This window comes from Salmo salar, unplaced genomic scaffold, assembly GCF_905237065.1.
Source record: "Salmo salar unplaced genomic scaffold, Ssal_v3.1, whole genome shotgun sequence".
NCBI lineage: Eukaryota > Metazoa > Chordata > Actinopteri > Salmoniformes > Salmonidae > Salmo > Salmo salar.
Genome location: NW_025548089.1, coordinates 24915 through 40000, shown reverse-complemented (window position 1 = coordinate 40000; position 15086 = coordinate 24915). Strand labels below are relative to the sequence as shown.

Genomic DNA, 15086 nt, shown 5'->3' with positions numbered 1-15086 from the left:
TACACCCTAACCCCTACACCCTAACCCCTACACCCTAACCCCTACACCCTAACCCCTACACACTAACCCCTACACACTAACCCCAACACACTAACCCCAACACACTAACCCCAACACACTAACCCCTACACACTAACCCCTACACACTAACCCCTACACACTAACCCCTACACACTAACCCTTACACACTAACCCTAACCCCTACACACTAACCCCTACACACTAACCCCTACACACTAACCCCTACACACTAACCCCTACACACTAACCCCTACACACTAACCCCTACACACTAACCCCTACACACTAACCCCTACACACTAACCCCTACACACTAACCCTAACCCCTACACACTAACCCTAACCCCTACACACTAACCCCTACACACTAACCCCTACACACTAACCCCTACACACTAACCCCTACACACTAACCCCTACACACTAACCCCTACACACTAACCCCTACACACTAACCCTAACCCCTACCCCTACACACTAACCCTAACCTCTACACACTAACCCCTACACACTAACCCTAACCTCTACACACTAACCCCTACACACTAACCCCTAACCCCTACACACTAACCCCTAACCCCTACACACTAACCCCTAACCCCTACACACTAACCCTAACCCCTACACACTAACCCCTAACCCCTACACACTAACCCCTACACACTAACCCCTACACACTAACCCCTACACACTAACCCCACACACTAACCCCTACACACTAACCCCTACACACTAACCCCTACACACTAACCCTAACCCTACACACTAACCCTAACCCCTACACCCTAACCCCTACACCCTAACCCCTACACCCTAACCCCTACACACTAACCCCTACACACTAACCCCTACACACTAACCCTAACCCCTACACACTAACCCCTACACACTAACCCCTAACCCCTACACACTAACCCTAACCCCTACACACTAACCCTAACCCCTACACCCTAACCCCTACACCCTAACCCCTACACCCTAACCCCTACACCCTAACCCCTACACCCTAACCCCTACACACTAACCCCTACACACTAACCCCTACACACTAACCCTAACCCCTACACACTAACCCTAACCCCTACACACTAACCCCTAACCCCTACACACTAACCCTAACCCCTACACACTAACCCCTACACACTAACCCCTACACACTAACCCCTACACACTAACCCCTACACACTAACCCCTACACACTAACCCCTACACACTAACCCCTACACACTAACCCCTACACCCTAACCCCTACACCCTAACCCCTACACCCTAACCCCTACACCCTAACCCCTACACACTAACCCCTACACACTAACCCCTACACACTAACCCCTACACACTAACCCCTACACACTAACCCTAACCCCTACACACTAACCCTAACCCCTACACACTAACCCTAACCCCTACACACTAACCCCTAAACCCTTACACACTATAACCCCTAAACCCTTACACACTATAACCCCTAAACCCTTACACACTATAACCCCTACACACTATAACCCCTAAACCCTTACACACTATAACCCCTACACACTATAACCCCTACACACTATAACCCCTACACACTATAACCCCTACACACTATAACCCCTACACACTATAACCCCTACACCACACTAACCCCTACACACTATAACCCCTACACCACACTATAACCCCTACACCACACTATAACCCCTACACCACACTATAACCCCTACACCACACTGACCCCAACCCCTACACACTGACCCTAACCCCTACACACTGACCCCAACCCCTACACACTGACCCCAACCCCTACACACTGACCCTAACCCCTACACACTGACCCTAACCCCTTCACCCTATAACCCCTACACCCTATAACCCCTACACCCTAACCCCTGTGTTCCCTCTCTCACCAGGCATATAGAGTGCTGTCAAACAGCAGATGACTTCTACAGCACCATGGGATGGATCACTCAGGAGATGTTGGAGAGCGGCCTCGTGGACTGTAGCCACCTCATGCAGGTGAGAGAGCGGCCTCGTGGACTGTAGCCACCTCATGCAGGTGAGAGAGCGGCCTCGTGGACTGTAGCCACCTCATGCAGGTGAGAGAGCGGCCTCGTGGACTGTAGCCACCTCATGCAGGTGAGAGAGCGGCCTCGTGGACTGTAGCCACCTCATGCAGGTGAGAGAGCGGCCTCGTGGACTGTAGCCACCTCATGCGGGTGAGAGAGCGGCCTCGTGGACTGTAGCCACCTCATGCGGGTGAGAGAGCGGCCTCGTGGACTGTAGCCACCTCATGCGGGTGAGAGAGCGGCCTCGTGGACTGTAGCCACCTCATGCAGGTGAGAGAGCGGCCTCGTGGACTGTAGCCACCTCATGCAGGTGAGAGAGCGGCCTCGTGGACTGTAGCCACCTCATGCAGGTGAGAGAGCGGCCTCGTGGACTGTAGCCACCTCATGCAGGTGAGAGAGCGGCCTCGTGGACTGTAGCCACCTCATGCAGGTGAGAGAGCGGCCTCGTGGACTGTAGCCACCTCATGCAGGTGAGAGAGCGGCCTCGTGGACTGTAGCCACCTCATGCAGGTGAGAGAGCGGCCTCGTGGACTGTAGCCACCTCATGCAGGTGAGAGAGCGGCCTCGTGGACTGTAGCCACCTCATGCAGGTGAGAGAGCGGCCTCGTGGACTGTAGCCACCTCATGCAGGTGAGAGAGCGGCCTCGTGGACTGTAGCCACCTCATGCAGGTGAGAGAACGGCCTCGTGGACTGTAGCCACCTCATGCAGGTGAGAGAGCGGCCTCGTGGACTGTAGCCACCTCATGCGGGTGAGAGAGCGGCCTCGTGGACTGTAGCCACCTCATGCGGGTGAGAGAGCGGCCTCGTGGACTGTAGCCACCTCATGCGGGTGAGAGAACGGCCTCGTGGACTGTAGCCACCTCATGCGGGTGAGAGAGCGGCCTCGTGGACTGTAGCCACCTCATGCGGGTGAGAGAGCGGCCTCGTGGACTGTAGCCACCTCATGCGGGTGAGAGACGGCCTCGTGGACTGTAGCCACCTCATGCAGGTGAGAGAGCGGCCTCGTGGACTGTAGCCACCTCATGCAGGTGAGAGAGCGGCCTCGTGGACTGTAGCCACCTCATGCAGGTGAGAGAGCGGCCTCGTGGACTGTAGCCACCTCATGCAGGTGAGAGAGCGGCCTCGTGGACTGTAGCCACCTCATGCAGGTGAGAGAGCGGCCTCGTGGACTGTAGCCACCTCATGCAGGTGAGAGAGCGGCCTCGTGGACTGTAGCCACCTCATGCGGGTGAGAGAGCGGCCTCGTGGACTGTAGCCACCTCATGCGGGTGAGAGAGCGGCCTCGTGGACTGTAGCCACCTCATGCGGGTGAGAGAGCGGCCTCGTGGACTGTAGCCACCTCATGCGGGTGAGAGAGCGGCCTCGTGGACTGTAGCCACCTCATGCGGGTGAGAGAGCGGCCTCGTGGACTGTAGCCACCTCATGCAGGTGAGAGAGCGGCCTCGTGGACTGTAGCCACCTCATGCAGGTGAGAGAGCGGCCTCGTGGACTGTAGCCACCTCATGCACTAATACTGTAGCTAATGGCTTTAACACCCCCCCTGCTATAATGGCTTTAACACCCCCCTGCTATAATGGCTTTAACACCCCCCCCCTGCTATAATGGCTTTTACACCCCCCCCCTGCTATAATGGCTTTAACACCCCCCTGCTATAATGGCTTTTACACCCCCCCCTGCTATAATGGCTTTAACACACCCCCCCCTGCTATAATGGCTTTAACACCCCCCCCTGCTATAATGGCTTTAACACCCCCCCCCTGCTATAATGGCTTTAACACCCCCCCCTGCTATAATGGCTTTAACACCCCCCCTGCTATAATGGCTTTAACACCCCCCCCCTGCTATAATGGCTTTAACACCCCCCCCTGCTATAATGGCTTTAACACCCCCCCTGCTATAATGGCTTTAACACCCCCCCGCTATAATGGCTTTAACACCCCCCCCTGCTATAATGGCTTTAACACCCCCCCCCTGCTATAATGGCTTTAACACCCCCCCCCTGCTATAATGGCTTTAACACCCCCCCTGCTATAATGGCTTTAACCCCCCCCCTGCTATAATGGCTTTAACACCCCCCCCCCTGCTATAATGGCTTTAACCCCCCCTGCTATAATGGCTTTAACACCCCCCCTGCTATAATGGCTTTAACACCCCCCCTGCTATAATGGCTTTAACACCCCCCCGCTATAATGGCTTTAACACCCCCCCCCGCTATAATTGCTTTAACACCCCCCCCCCGCTATAATGGCTTTAACACCCCCCCCCGCTATAATGGCTTTAACACCCCCCCTGCTATAATGGCTTTAACACCCCCCCCCTGCTATAATGGCTTTAACACCCCCCCCTGCTATAATGGCTTTAACACCCCCCCCCTGCTATAATGGCTTTAACACCCCCCCCCTGCTATAATGGCTTTAACACCCCCCCCCTGCTATAATGGCTTTAACACCCCCCCCCTGCTATAATGGCTTTAACACCCCCCCCCTGCTATAATGGCTTTAACACCCCCCCCCGCTATAATGGCTTTAACACCCCCCCCCTGCTATAATGGCTTTAACACCCCCCCTGCTATAATGGCTTTAACACCCCCCCCTGCTATAATGGCTTTAACACCCCCCCCCTGATATAATGGCTTTAACACCCACCCCCCCCGCTATAATGGCTTTTACACCCCCCCCCGCTATAATGGCTTTTACACCCCCCCTGCTATAATGGCTTTAACACCCCCGCCCCCCTGCTATAATGGCTTTTACACACCCCCCCTGCTATAATGGCTTTAACACCCCCCCCCCGCTATAATGGCTTTTACACCCCCCCCTGCTATAATGGCTTTAACACCCCCCCTGCTATAATGGCTTTAACACCCCCCCTGCTATAATGGCTTTAACGCCCCCCTGCTGTTATGGCTTTAACACCCCCCCCCTGCTATAATGGCTTTTACACCCCCCTGCTATAATGGCTTTAACACCCCCCCTGCTATAATGGCTTTAACACCCCCCCTGCTATAATGGCTTTAACACCCCCCCCCTGCTATAATGGCTTTAACACCCCCCCCCCCTGCTATAATGGCTTTAACACCCCCCCCTGCTATAATGGCTTTAACACCCCCCCTGCTATAATGGCTTTAACACCCCCCCCTGCTATAATGGCTTTAACACCCCCCTGCTATAATGGCTTTAACACCCCCCCCTGCTATAATGGCTTTAACACCCCCCCTGCTATAATGGCTTTAACACCCCCCCTACTATAATGGCTTTAACACCCCCCCCTGCTATAATGGCTTTAACACCCCCCCCCGCTATAATGGCTTTAACACCCCCCGCTATAATGGCTTTAACACCCCCCCCGCTATAATGGCTTTAACACCCCCCCCCGCTATAATGGCTTTAACACCCCCCCCCGCTATAATGGCTTTAACACACCCCCCCCTGCTATAATGGCTTTAACACCCCCCCCTGCTATAATGGCTTTAACACACCCCCCCTGCTATAATGGCTTTAACACACCCCCCCCCCCGCTATAATGGCTTTAACACCCCCCCCTGCTATAATGGCTTTAACACCCCCCCCCCCCTGCTATAATGGCTTTACACCCCCCCCGCTATAATGGCTTTACACCCCCCCCGCTATAATGGCTTTACACCCCCCTGCTATAATGGCTTTACACCCCCTGCTATAATGGCTTTACACCCCCTGCTATAATGGCTTTACACCCCCTGCTATAATGGCTTTAACACCCCCCCCCCTGCTATAATGGCTTTACACCCCTGCTATAATGGCTTTACACCCCCTGCTATAATGTGGATAAAGAGTTACCTGTCTAACAGAACACAGAGGGTGTTCTCTAATGGAAGCTAATCCAACATAATCCAGGTAGAGTCAGGCGTTCCCCAGGGCAGCTGTTTAGGCCCCTTGCTTTTTAAAATCTTTACTGACGACATGTCACTGGCTCTGAGTAAAGCCAGTGTGTCTCGCCCTAAATATTTATTTGTGTTTTGAAATTCTGCTGCTCGACTGAGGGACCTCAAATCAAATCAAATGTATTTATATATAGCCCTTCGTACATCAGCTTATATTCTCAAAGTGCTGTACAGAAACCCAGCCTAAAACCCCAAACAGCAAGCAAAGCATGTGAAAGAAGCACGGTGGCTAGGAAAAACTCCCTAGGAAAAACTCCCTAGAAAGGCCAAAACCTAGGAGATTAGAAACCTAGAGAGGAACCAGGCTATGAGGGGTGGCCAGTCCTCTTCTGGCTGTGCCGGGTGGATATTATAACAGAACATGGTCAAAATGTTAAAATGTTCATAAATGACCAGCATGGTCAAATAATAATAATAATAATCACAGTAGTTGTCGAGGGTGCAACAAGCACGTCCGGTGAACAGGTCAGGGTTCCATAGCTGACAGATCATTGTACAACAGTATTACTGTACTGAGTGAGTCCAGGCCACTTGTGACTCGTTGAGCACATGTTTACTCCTGTATTTATACAGGCTTGACATAACACAGGGGTTGAATACTTATTTGACTCAACACATTTCAGCTTTTATATATATATATATATATATATATATATATATTATATTTTTTAACATCATTTGTAAACATTTCAATTTTTTTTTAATTGGTCTTTGACTTTATGGGGTATTGTGTGTGTAGGCCAGTAACAATACCTTTATTTAATTATTGTAAATTCAGTCATCTGTCAATTCTGAACACACTGTATATCCACTCTTAACACAAACATTTTTTACAGCCTTTATTTACATCCACAAATGTTACATTTTAGTCCATTTAGCAGACGCTCTTATCCAGAGAGACTTAGTAGTGAGTGTTTACATTTTTCCATATTTTATTCGTGCTGGTCCCCTTCGCGGGAATCGAACCCACAACCCTGGCATTACGAGTGCCCCTGCCTTACCAACCGAGCCACACGGGACCATTCAGAACGCATGGCTATAATAATGGAGGAAAAAGCACTTCGTCCTCCTGTATTTCCCAGCTGTTTAAGCTGCCGCCCTGATCCCTCTGGTCTCTCCAGTCTACTACCCTGATCTCTCCAGTCTACTACCCTGATCCCTCTGGTCTCTCCAGTCTACTACCCTGATCCCTCTGGTCTCTCCAGTCTACTACCCTGATCCCTCTGGTCTCTCCAGTCTACTACCCTGATCCCTCTGGTCTCTCCAGTCTACTACCCTGATCCCTCTGGTCTCTCCAGTCTACTACCCTGATCCCTCTGGTCTCTCCAGTCTACTACCCTGATCCCTCTGGTCTCTCCAGTCTACTACCCTGATCCCTCTGGTCTCTCCAGTCTACTACCCTGATCCCTCTGGTCTCTCCAGACAGTCTACTACCCTGATCCCTCTGGTCTCTCCAGACAGTCTACTACCCTGATCCCTCTGGTCTCTCCAGACAGTCTACTACCCTGATCCCTCTGGTCTCTCCAGACAGTCTACTACCCTGATCCCTCTGGTCTCTCCAGACAGTCTACTACCCTGATCCCTCTGGTCTCTCCAGACAGTCTACTACCCTGATCCCTCTGGTCTCTCCAGACAGTCTACTACCCTGATCCCTCTGGTCTCTCCAGACAGTCTACTACCCTGATCCCTCTGGTCTCTCCAGACAGTCTACTACCCTGATCCCTCTGGTCTCTCCAGACATTCTACTACCCTGATCCCTCTGGTCTCTCCAGACATTCTACTACCCTGATCCCTCTCGTCTCTCCAGACATTCTACTACCCTGATCCCTCTGGTCTCTCCAGACAGTCTACTACCCTGATACCTCTGGTCTCTCCAGACAGTCTACTACCCTGATACCTCTGGTCTCTCCAGACAGTCTACTACCCTGATACCTCTGGTCTCTCCAGACAGTCTACTACCCTGATCCCTCTGGTCTCTCCAGACAGTCTACTACCCTGATAGCTCTTGTCTCTCCAGACAGTCTACTACCCTGATCCCTCTCGTCTCTCCAGTCTACTACCCTGATCCCTCTGGTCTCTCCAGTCTACTACCCTGATCCCTCTGGTCTCTCCAGTCTACTACCCTGATCCCTCTGGTCTCTCCAGTCTACTACCCTGATCCCTCTGGTCTCTCCAGACAGTCTACTACCCTGATCCTTCTTGTCTCTCCAGACAGTCTACTACCCTGATCCTTCTTGTCTCTCCAGACGGTCTACTCCATGGCTGCGTTTCCGTTCCCTCAGCTGGCTGAACTCCGAGAGAAATACACCTACAACATCACTCCCTTCCCCACATCCAACCCCAACGGCAGGTTGGTCAAGCTCATATCTACAGGTCATGTAGTGTGTGTACAGGCGGGTCTAGTCGTTGTGTACAGGCGGGTCTGGTCGTTGTGTACAGGCGGGTCTGGTGATGGTAGGGTGATGATGCTGTATTCCAGTGGCGGTCCAGGTGGCTGGTAAAGTGATGTTGTAATCCAGTGGCGGTCTAGGTGGCTGGTAAAGTGATGTTGTATTCCAGTGGCGGTCCAGGTGGCTGGTAAAGTGATGATGTTGTATTCCAGTGGCGGTCCAGGTGGCTGGTAAAGTGATGATGTTGTAATCCAGTGGCGGTCTAGGTGGCTGGTAAAGTGATGTTGTATTCCAGTGGCGGTCCAGGTGGCTGGTAAAGTGATGATGTTGTATTCCAGTGGCGGTCCAGGTGGCTGGTAAAGTGATGATGTTGTATTCCAGTGGCGGTCCAGGTGGCTGGTAAAGTGATGATGTTGTATTCCAGTGGCGGTCTAGGTGGCTGGTAAAGTGATGATGTATTCCAATGGCGGTCTAGGTGGCTGGTAAAGTGATGTTGTATTCCAGTGGCGGTCCAGGTGGCTGGTAAAGTGATGTTGTATTCCAGTGGCGGTCTAGGTGGCTGGTAAAGTGATGATGTTGTAATCCAGTGGCGGTCCAGGTGGCTGGTAAAGTGATGATGTTGTATTCCAGTGGCGGTCTAGGTGGCTGGTAAAGTGATGATGTTGTATTCCAGTGGCGGTCTAGGTGGCTGGTAATGTGATGCTGTATTCCAGTGGCGGTCCAGGTGGCTGGTAAAGTGATGATGTTGTATTCCAGTGGCGGTCTAGGTGGCTGGTAAAGTGATGATGCTGTATTCCAGTGGCGGTCTAGGTGGCTGGTAAAGTGATGATGTTGTATTCCAGTGGCGGTCCAGGTGGCTGGTAAAGTGATGATGTTGTATTCCAGTGGCGGTCCAGGTGGCTGGTAAAGTGATGCTGTATTCCAGTGGCGGTCTAGGTGGCTGGTAATGTGATGCTGTATTCCAGTGGCGGTCTAGGTGGCTGGTAAAGTGATGATGTTGTATTCCAGTGGCGGTCCAGCTGGCTGGTAAAGTGATGTTGTATTCCAGTGGCGGTCTAGGTGGCTGGTAAAGTGATGATGTTGTATTCCAGTGGCGGTCTAGGTGGCTGGTAAAGTGATGATGTTGTATTCCAGTGGCGGTCCAGGTGGCTGGGAGGGCGATGAAGACGAGGATGAAGATGAAGATGCCGTGGTGACAGCAGCGTTGGGATGTTTGGGTCCTCTGGGTGGGCTGTTAGCTCCAGAACTACAGCGGTACCAGAAACACATCAAAGGTTGGTCTGAACCCTGACCCCTCTCCTGACCTCTGACCTCTCCTCCTGGTCCCATTAGTTTAATGTAGTGGTAGACAGTGTGTGTAGACCTAGAGTCCTCCTCTCCTCCTCCTGGTCCCATTAGTTTAATGTAGTGGTAGACAGTGTGTGTAGACCTAGAGTCCTCCTCTCTCCTCTCTCCTCCTCCTGGTCCCATTAGTTTAATGTAGTGGTAGACAGTGTGTGTAGACCTAGAGTCCTCCTCTCCTCCTCCTCCTCCTGGTCCCATTAGTTTAATGTAGTGGTAGACAGTGTGTGTAGACCTAGAGTCCTCCTCTCCTCTCCTCCTGGTCCCATTAGTTTAATGTAGTGGTAGACAGTGTGTGTAGACCTAGAGTCCTCCTCCTCCTCCTCCTGGTCCCATTAGTTTAATGTAGTGGTAGACAGTGTGTGTAGACCTAGAGTCCTCCTCTCTCCTCCTCCTGGTCCCATTAGTTTAATGTAGTGGTAGACAGTGTGTGTAGACCTAGAGTCCTCCTCCTCCTCCTCCTGGTCCCATTAGTTTAATGTAGTGGTAGACAGTGTGTGTAGACCTAGAGTCCTCCTCCTCCTCCTGGTCCCATTAGTTTAATGTAGTGGTAGACAGTGTGTGTAGACCTAGAGTCCTCCTCTCTCCTCTCCTCTCCTCCTGGTCCCATTAGTTTAATGTAGTGGTAGACAGTGTGTGTAGACCTAGAGTCCTCCTCTCTCCTCCTCCTCCTCCTCCTGGTCCCATTAGTTTAATGTAGTGGTAGACAGTGTGTGTAGACCTAGAGTCCTCCTCTCTCCTCTCCTCTCCTCCTGGTCCCATTAGTTTAATGTAGTGGTAGACAGTGTGTGTAGACCTAGAGTCCTCCTCTCCTCCTCCTCCTGGTCCCATTAGTTTAATGTAGTGGTAGACAGTGTGTGTAGACCTAGAGTCCTCCTCTCTCCTCTCTCCTCCTCCTGGTCCCATTAGTTTAATGTAGTGGTAGACAGTGTGTGTAGACCTAGAGTCCTCCTCCTCCTCCTGGTCCCATTAGTTTAATGTAGTGGTAGACAGTGTGTGTAGACCTAGAGTCCTCCTCTCTCCTCCTCTCCTCCTGGTCCCATTAGTTTAATGTAGTGGTAGACAGTGTGTGTAGACCTAGAGTCCTCCTCTCTCCTCCTCCTCCTGGTCCCATTAGTTTAATGTAGTGGTAGACAGTGTGTGTAGACCTAGAGTCCTCCTCTCTCCTCCTCCTCCTCCTGGTCCCATTAGTTTAATGTAGTGGTAGACAGTGTGTGTAGACCTAGAGTCCTCCTCTCTCCTCCTCCTCCTCCTCCTGGTCCCATTAGTTTAATGTAGTGGTAGACAGTGTGTGTAGACCTAGAGTCCTCCTCTCTCCTCTCCTCTCCTCCTGGTCCCATTAGTTTAATGTAGTGGTAGACAGTGTGTGTAGACCTAGAGTCCTCCTCCTCCTCCTCCTGGTCCCATTAGTTTAATGTAGTGGTAGACAGTGTGTGTAGACCTAGAGTCCTCCTCTCCTCCTGGTCCCATTAGTTTAATGTAGTGGTAGACAGTGTGTGTAGACCTAGAGTCCTCCTCTCTCCTCCTCCTCCTCCTCCTGGTCCCATTAGTTTAATGTAGTGGTAGACAGTGTGTGTAGACCTAGAGTCCTCCTCTCTCCTCTCTCCTCCTCCTGGTCCCATTAGTTTAATGTAGTGGTAGACAGTGTGTGTAGACCTAGAGTCCTCCTCTCTCCTCCTCCTCCTCCTGGTCCCATTAGTTTAATGTAGTGGTAGACAGTGTGTGTAGACCTAGAGTCCTCCTCTCCTCTCTCCTCTCCTCCTGGTCCCATTAGTTTAATGTAGTGGTAGACAGTGTGTGTAGACCTAGAGTCCTCCTCCTCCTCCTCCTGGTCCTCCTCCTCCTCCTCCTGGTCCCATTAGTTTAATGTAGTGGTAGACAGTGTGTGTAGACCTAGAGTCCTGCTCTCTCCTCCTCCTGGTCCCATTAGTTTAATGTAGTGGTAGACAGTGTGTGTAGACCTAGAGTCCTCCTCTCTCCTCCTCCTCCTGGTCCCATTAGTTTAATGTAGTGGTAGACAGTGTGTGTAGACCTAGAGTCCTCCTCCTCCTCCTCCTGGTCCCATTAGTTTAATGTAGTGGTAGACAGTGTGTGTAGACCTAGAGTCCTCCTCTCCTCCTCCTCCTGGTCCCATTAGTTTAATGTAGTGGTAGACAGTGTGTGTAGACCTAGAGTCCTCCTCCTCCTCCTGGTCCCATTAGTTTAATGTAGTGGTAGACAGTGTGTGTAGACCTAGAGTCCTCCTCTCCTCCTCCTCCTGGTCCCATTAGTTTAATGTAGTGGTAGACAGTGTGTGTAGACCTAGAGTCCTCCTCTCTCCTCTCTCCTCCTCCTGGTCCCATTAGTTTAATGTAGTGGTAGACAGTGTGTGTAGACCTAGAGTCCTCCTCTCCTCCTGGTCCCATTAGTTTAATGTAGTGTAGACAGTGTGTTAGACCTAATCCTCCTCTCTCCTCCTCCTCTCTCCTCCTCCTCCTCCTGGTCCCATTAGTTTAATGTAGTGGTAGACAGTGTGTGTAGACCTAGAGTCCTCCTCCTCTCTCCTCCTGGTCCTTGTATTTCCTAGGAGATGTTTGACTCTCTCCTCTCCAGACCAGCGCTGGGGGGAGCAGGGAGGTGACATGGCGGCCCTGAGCCCGGGTGCGGTGGACGGGGGCGGGAGAGCGGAGCACCAAGCGGCCGTGAACAGTATGTTACAGGAGAGGATGAGTACGGACGTCAGCGCTCTGAGGAAACAATACTCACGTCTGAAGAGACATCAGCAACAACAGGCCAGACGGCTGTACATACACACAGGTAACACACACACACACACACACACACACACACACGGTAACACACACACTGTCAACAAAAATCACGTTATTTTTGGTGGTCCGGGGTGGGACGGTGCCGCCGGTGGTCCGGTGCCGCCGGTGGTCCGGGGCGGGACGGTGCCGCCGGTGGTCCGGGGTGGGACGGTGCCGCCGGTGGTCCGGGCGGGACGGTGCCGGTGGTCCGGGGTGGGACGGTGCCGCCGGTGGTCCGAGGTTGGACGGTGCCTCCGGTGGTCCGGGGCCTGATGTTGCTCGCTCTTCTCTTTGACTGACAGGAGAGCGTCAGTCTGTCTGGCCTGGCGGCTGCCCATCTAAACACGGCATCACCCAATAGGAATCTACCTACTCATGTAACACACTTCCATTGGATTTGACTTCCCCCCCCGTGCTTCTATATTCCCTCCAAAACGATTTCTCCAACTCCCTGATGTTGTCCGTCTTCAGTAAATCACGACTCAAAGCTCCTTTTATAAACCCAAAAGCAGTATTTTATTGTAACTCTCGTAAAGCTTCTTCGTCTCGTTCCCGTGATAAATGTGATCTCTGTGGTGAGGTCTGAGTTTGGTCCAGAGCCAGGACGTTGTTTAATCGCTGTATGTGGAGTCCTCCGTGTTATTACTGTCCTGTTGCTGCAGACTGAACGTAGACCGGGACACACTGAGCTGACCTGTGTATGTCTTCTCTCTCTCTCTCTCTCCCTGTAGATCGATGTCCAGCCACCAGTGTTTTAGCATCTCAACTCCGTCCTTCTCCTGTCGTCAACCACCTGTTGCTAGGCAGGAAGCCCAGGAACGGCCGGGAACGGCCTCCGTCCTGTCCCCACGGCCTGCAGGGAGGTGTCCCCCTGTCCCAGGAACAGTCCAGCCCTGCCACCGTCCCCCCTAGAGGGGAGAGGGAGAGGAACGGACTGGTATCTCGCGCTGAAGACTGTCGGAGCAGGGCGAGGTCCCCCTGGCGAGCCCACGTACGAACCCAACGCAGGAACACAGCCCGGGTACAGCTAGGGTTTGGAGACGAGGAAGACAGACGGCCTCGTCAGACGGAGGAGGAGGAGGACAGACGGCCTCGTCAGACGGAGGAGGAGGAGGACAGACGCCCTCGTCAGACGGAGGAGGAGGAGGACAGACGCCCTCGTCAGACGGAGGAGGAGGAGGACAGACGCCCTCGTCAGACGGAGGAGGAGGAGGAGGAGGACAGACGGCCTCGTCAGACGGAGGAGGAGGAGGAGAGAGATGGAGTGGGTGAGGGAAAGGCTGATGACGAGGGTAGTCACCTCCCTGTGTCTCCTGCCCAGACCTCCAGGAAGGAGGAGGAGCACCTGGTGTCTCTAGAGCTGAACTCTGGGTCAGAACTAAACCAGACCCCACCTCCACGACCCTCCTCTGTCCCGGACGCGCCGCCCTCCTCTAGCCCGGACGCGCCGCCCTCCTCTGACCCGGACGCGCCGCCCTCCTCTGGCCCGGACGCGCCGCCCTCCTCTGGCCCGGACGCGCCGCCCTCCTCTGGCCCGGACGCGCCGCCCTCCTCTGGCCCGGACGCGCCGCCCTCCTCTGACCCGGACGCGCCGCCCTCCTCTAGCCCGGACGCGCCGCCCTCCTCTAGCCCGGACGCGCCGCCCTCCTCTGTCCCGGACGCGCCGCCCTCCTCTGTCCCGGACGCGCCGCCCTCCTCTGTCCCGGACGCGCCGCCCTCCTCTGTCCCGGACGCGCCGCCCTCCTCTGTCCCGGACGCGCCGCCCTCCTCTGTCCCCGGACGCGCCGCCCTCCTCTGGCCCGGACGCGCCGCCCTCCTCTGGCCCGGACGCGCCGCCCTCCTCTGGCCCGGACGCGCCGCCCTCCTCTGGCCCGGACGCGCCGCCCTCCTCTGGCCCGGACGCGCCGCCCTCCTCTGGCCCGGACGCGCCGCCCTCCTCTGGCCCGGACGCGCCCGCCCTCCTCTGGCCCGGACGCGCCGCCCTCCTCTGGCCCGGACGCGCCGCCCTCCTCTGGCCCGGACGCGCCGCCCTCCTCTGGCCCGGACGCGCCGCCCTCCTCTGGCCCGGACGCGCCGTCCTCCTCTAGCCCGGACGCGCCGCCCTCCTCTCCCTCCATCCCAGAGCTGCCTGTCCTGCCTCCTCTTCCTCGACCATCCTCATCACACCTCCACGGTCAACAGTCCGACCCTTCAGTCTCCTATCAGAACATCTACTGTATGAGATGCTCCCCTGGTAGCCCTGTTACCCTCTCTAACCCCCACAGCCCTGTTACCCTCTCTAACCCCCACAGCCCTGTTACCCCCTCTAACCCCCACAGCCCTGTTACCCCCTCTAACCCCCACAGCCCTGTTACCCCCTCTAACCCCCACAGCCCTGTTACCCTCTCTAACCCCCACAGCCCTGTTACCCCCTCTAACCCTGTTACCCTCTCTAACCTCCCCAGCCCTGTTACCCCCTCTAACCCCCACAGCCCTGTTACCCTCTCTAACCCCCACAGCCCTGTTACCCTCTCTAACCCCCACAGCCCTGTTACCCTCTCTAACCCCCACAGCCCTGTTACCCTCTCTAACCCCCAC

The 15086-nt window shown here is 54.1% G+C and overlaps 1 protein-coding gene across 6 annotated transcripts in view; it reads left to right on the top strand.

The window, feature by feature from the left end:
- LOC106592856 (TBC1 domain family member 30) overlaps window positions 1–14856 on the top strand; it is a 30247-nt gene extending 15391 nt beyond the window's left edge. For 4 of the 6 annotated variants that reach the window (XM_045711901.1, XM_045711903.1, XM_045711906.1 and 1 more), the window contains 5 exons: window positions 1914–2019; window positions 8236–8339; window positions 9514–9653; window positions 12313–12516; window positions 13241–14854. In XM_045711901.1, the coding sequence (XP_045567857.1) occupies window positions 1914–2019; window positions 8236–8339; window positions 9514–9653; window positions 12313–12516; window positions 13241–14730 (2044 nt within the window). In that variant the 3' untranslated portion in view covers window positions 14731–14854. Of the gene's footprint in view, window positions 1–1913; window positions 2020–8235; window positions 8340–9513; window positions 9654–12312; window positions 12517–13240 lie in introns of all 6 variants that reach the window. The other 2 variants (XM_045711900.1, XM_045711902.1) reach the window with 2 other exon arrangements.
- Window positions 14857–15086: the final 230 nt, after the last annotated feature.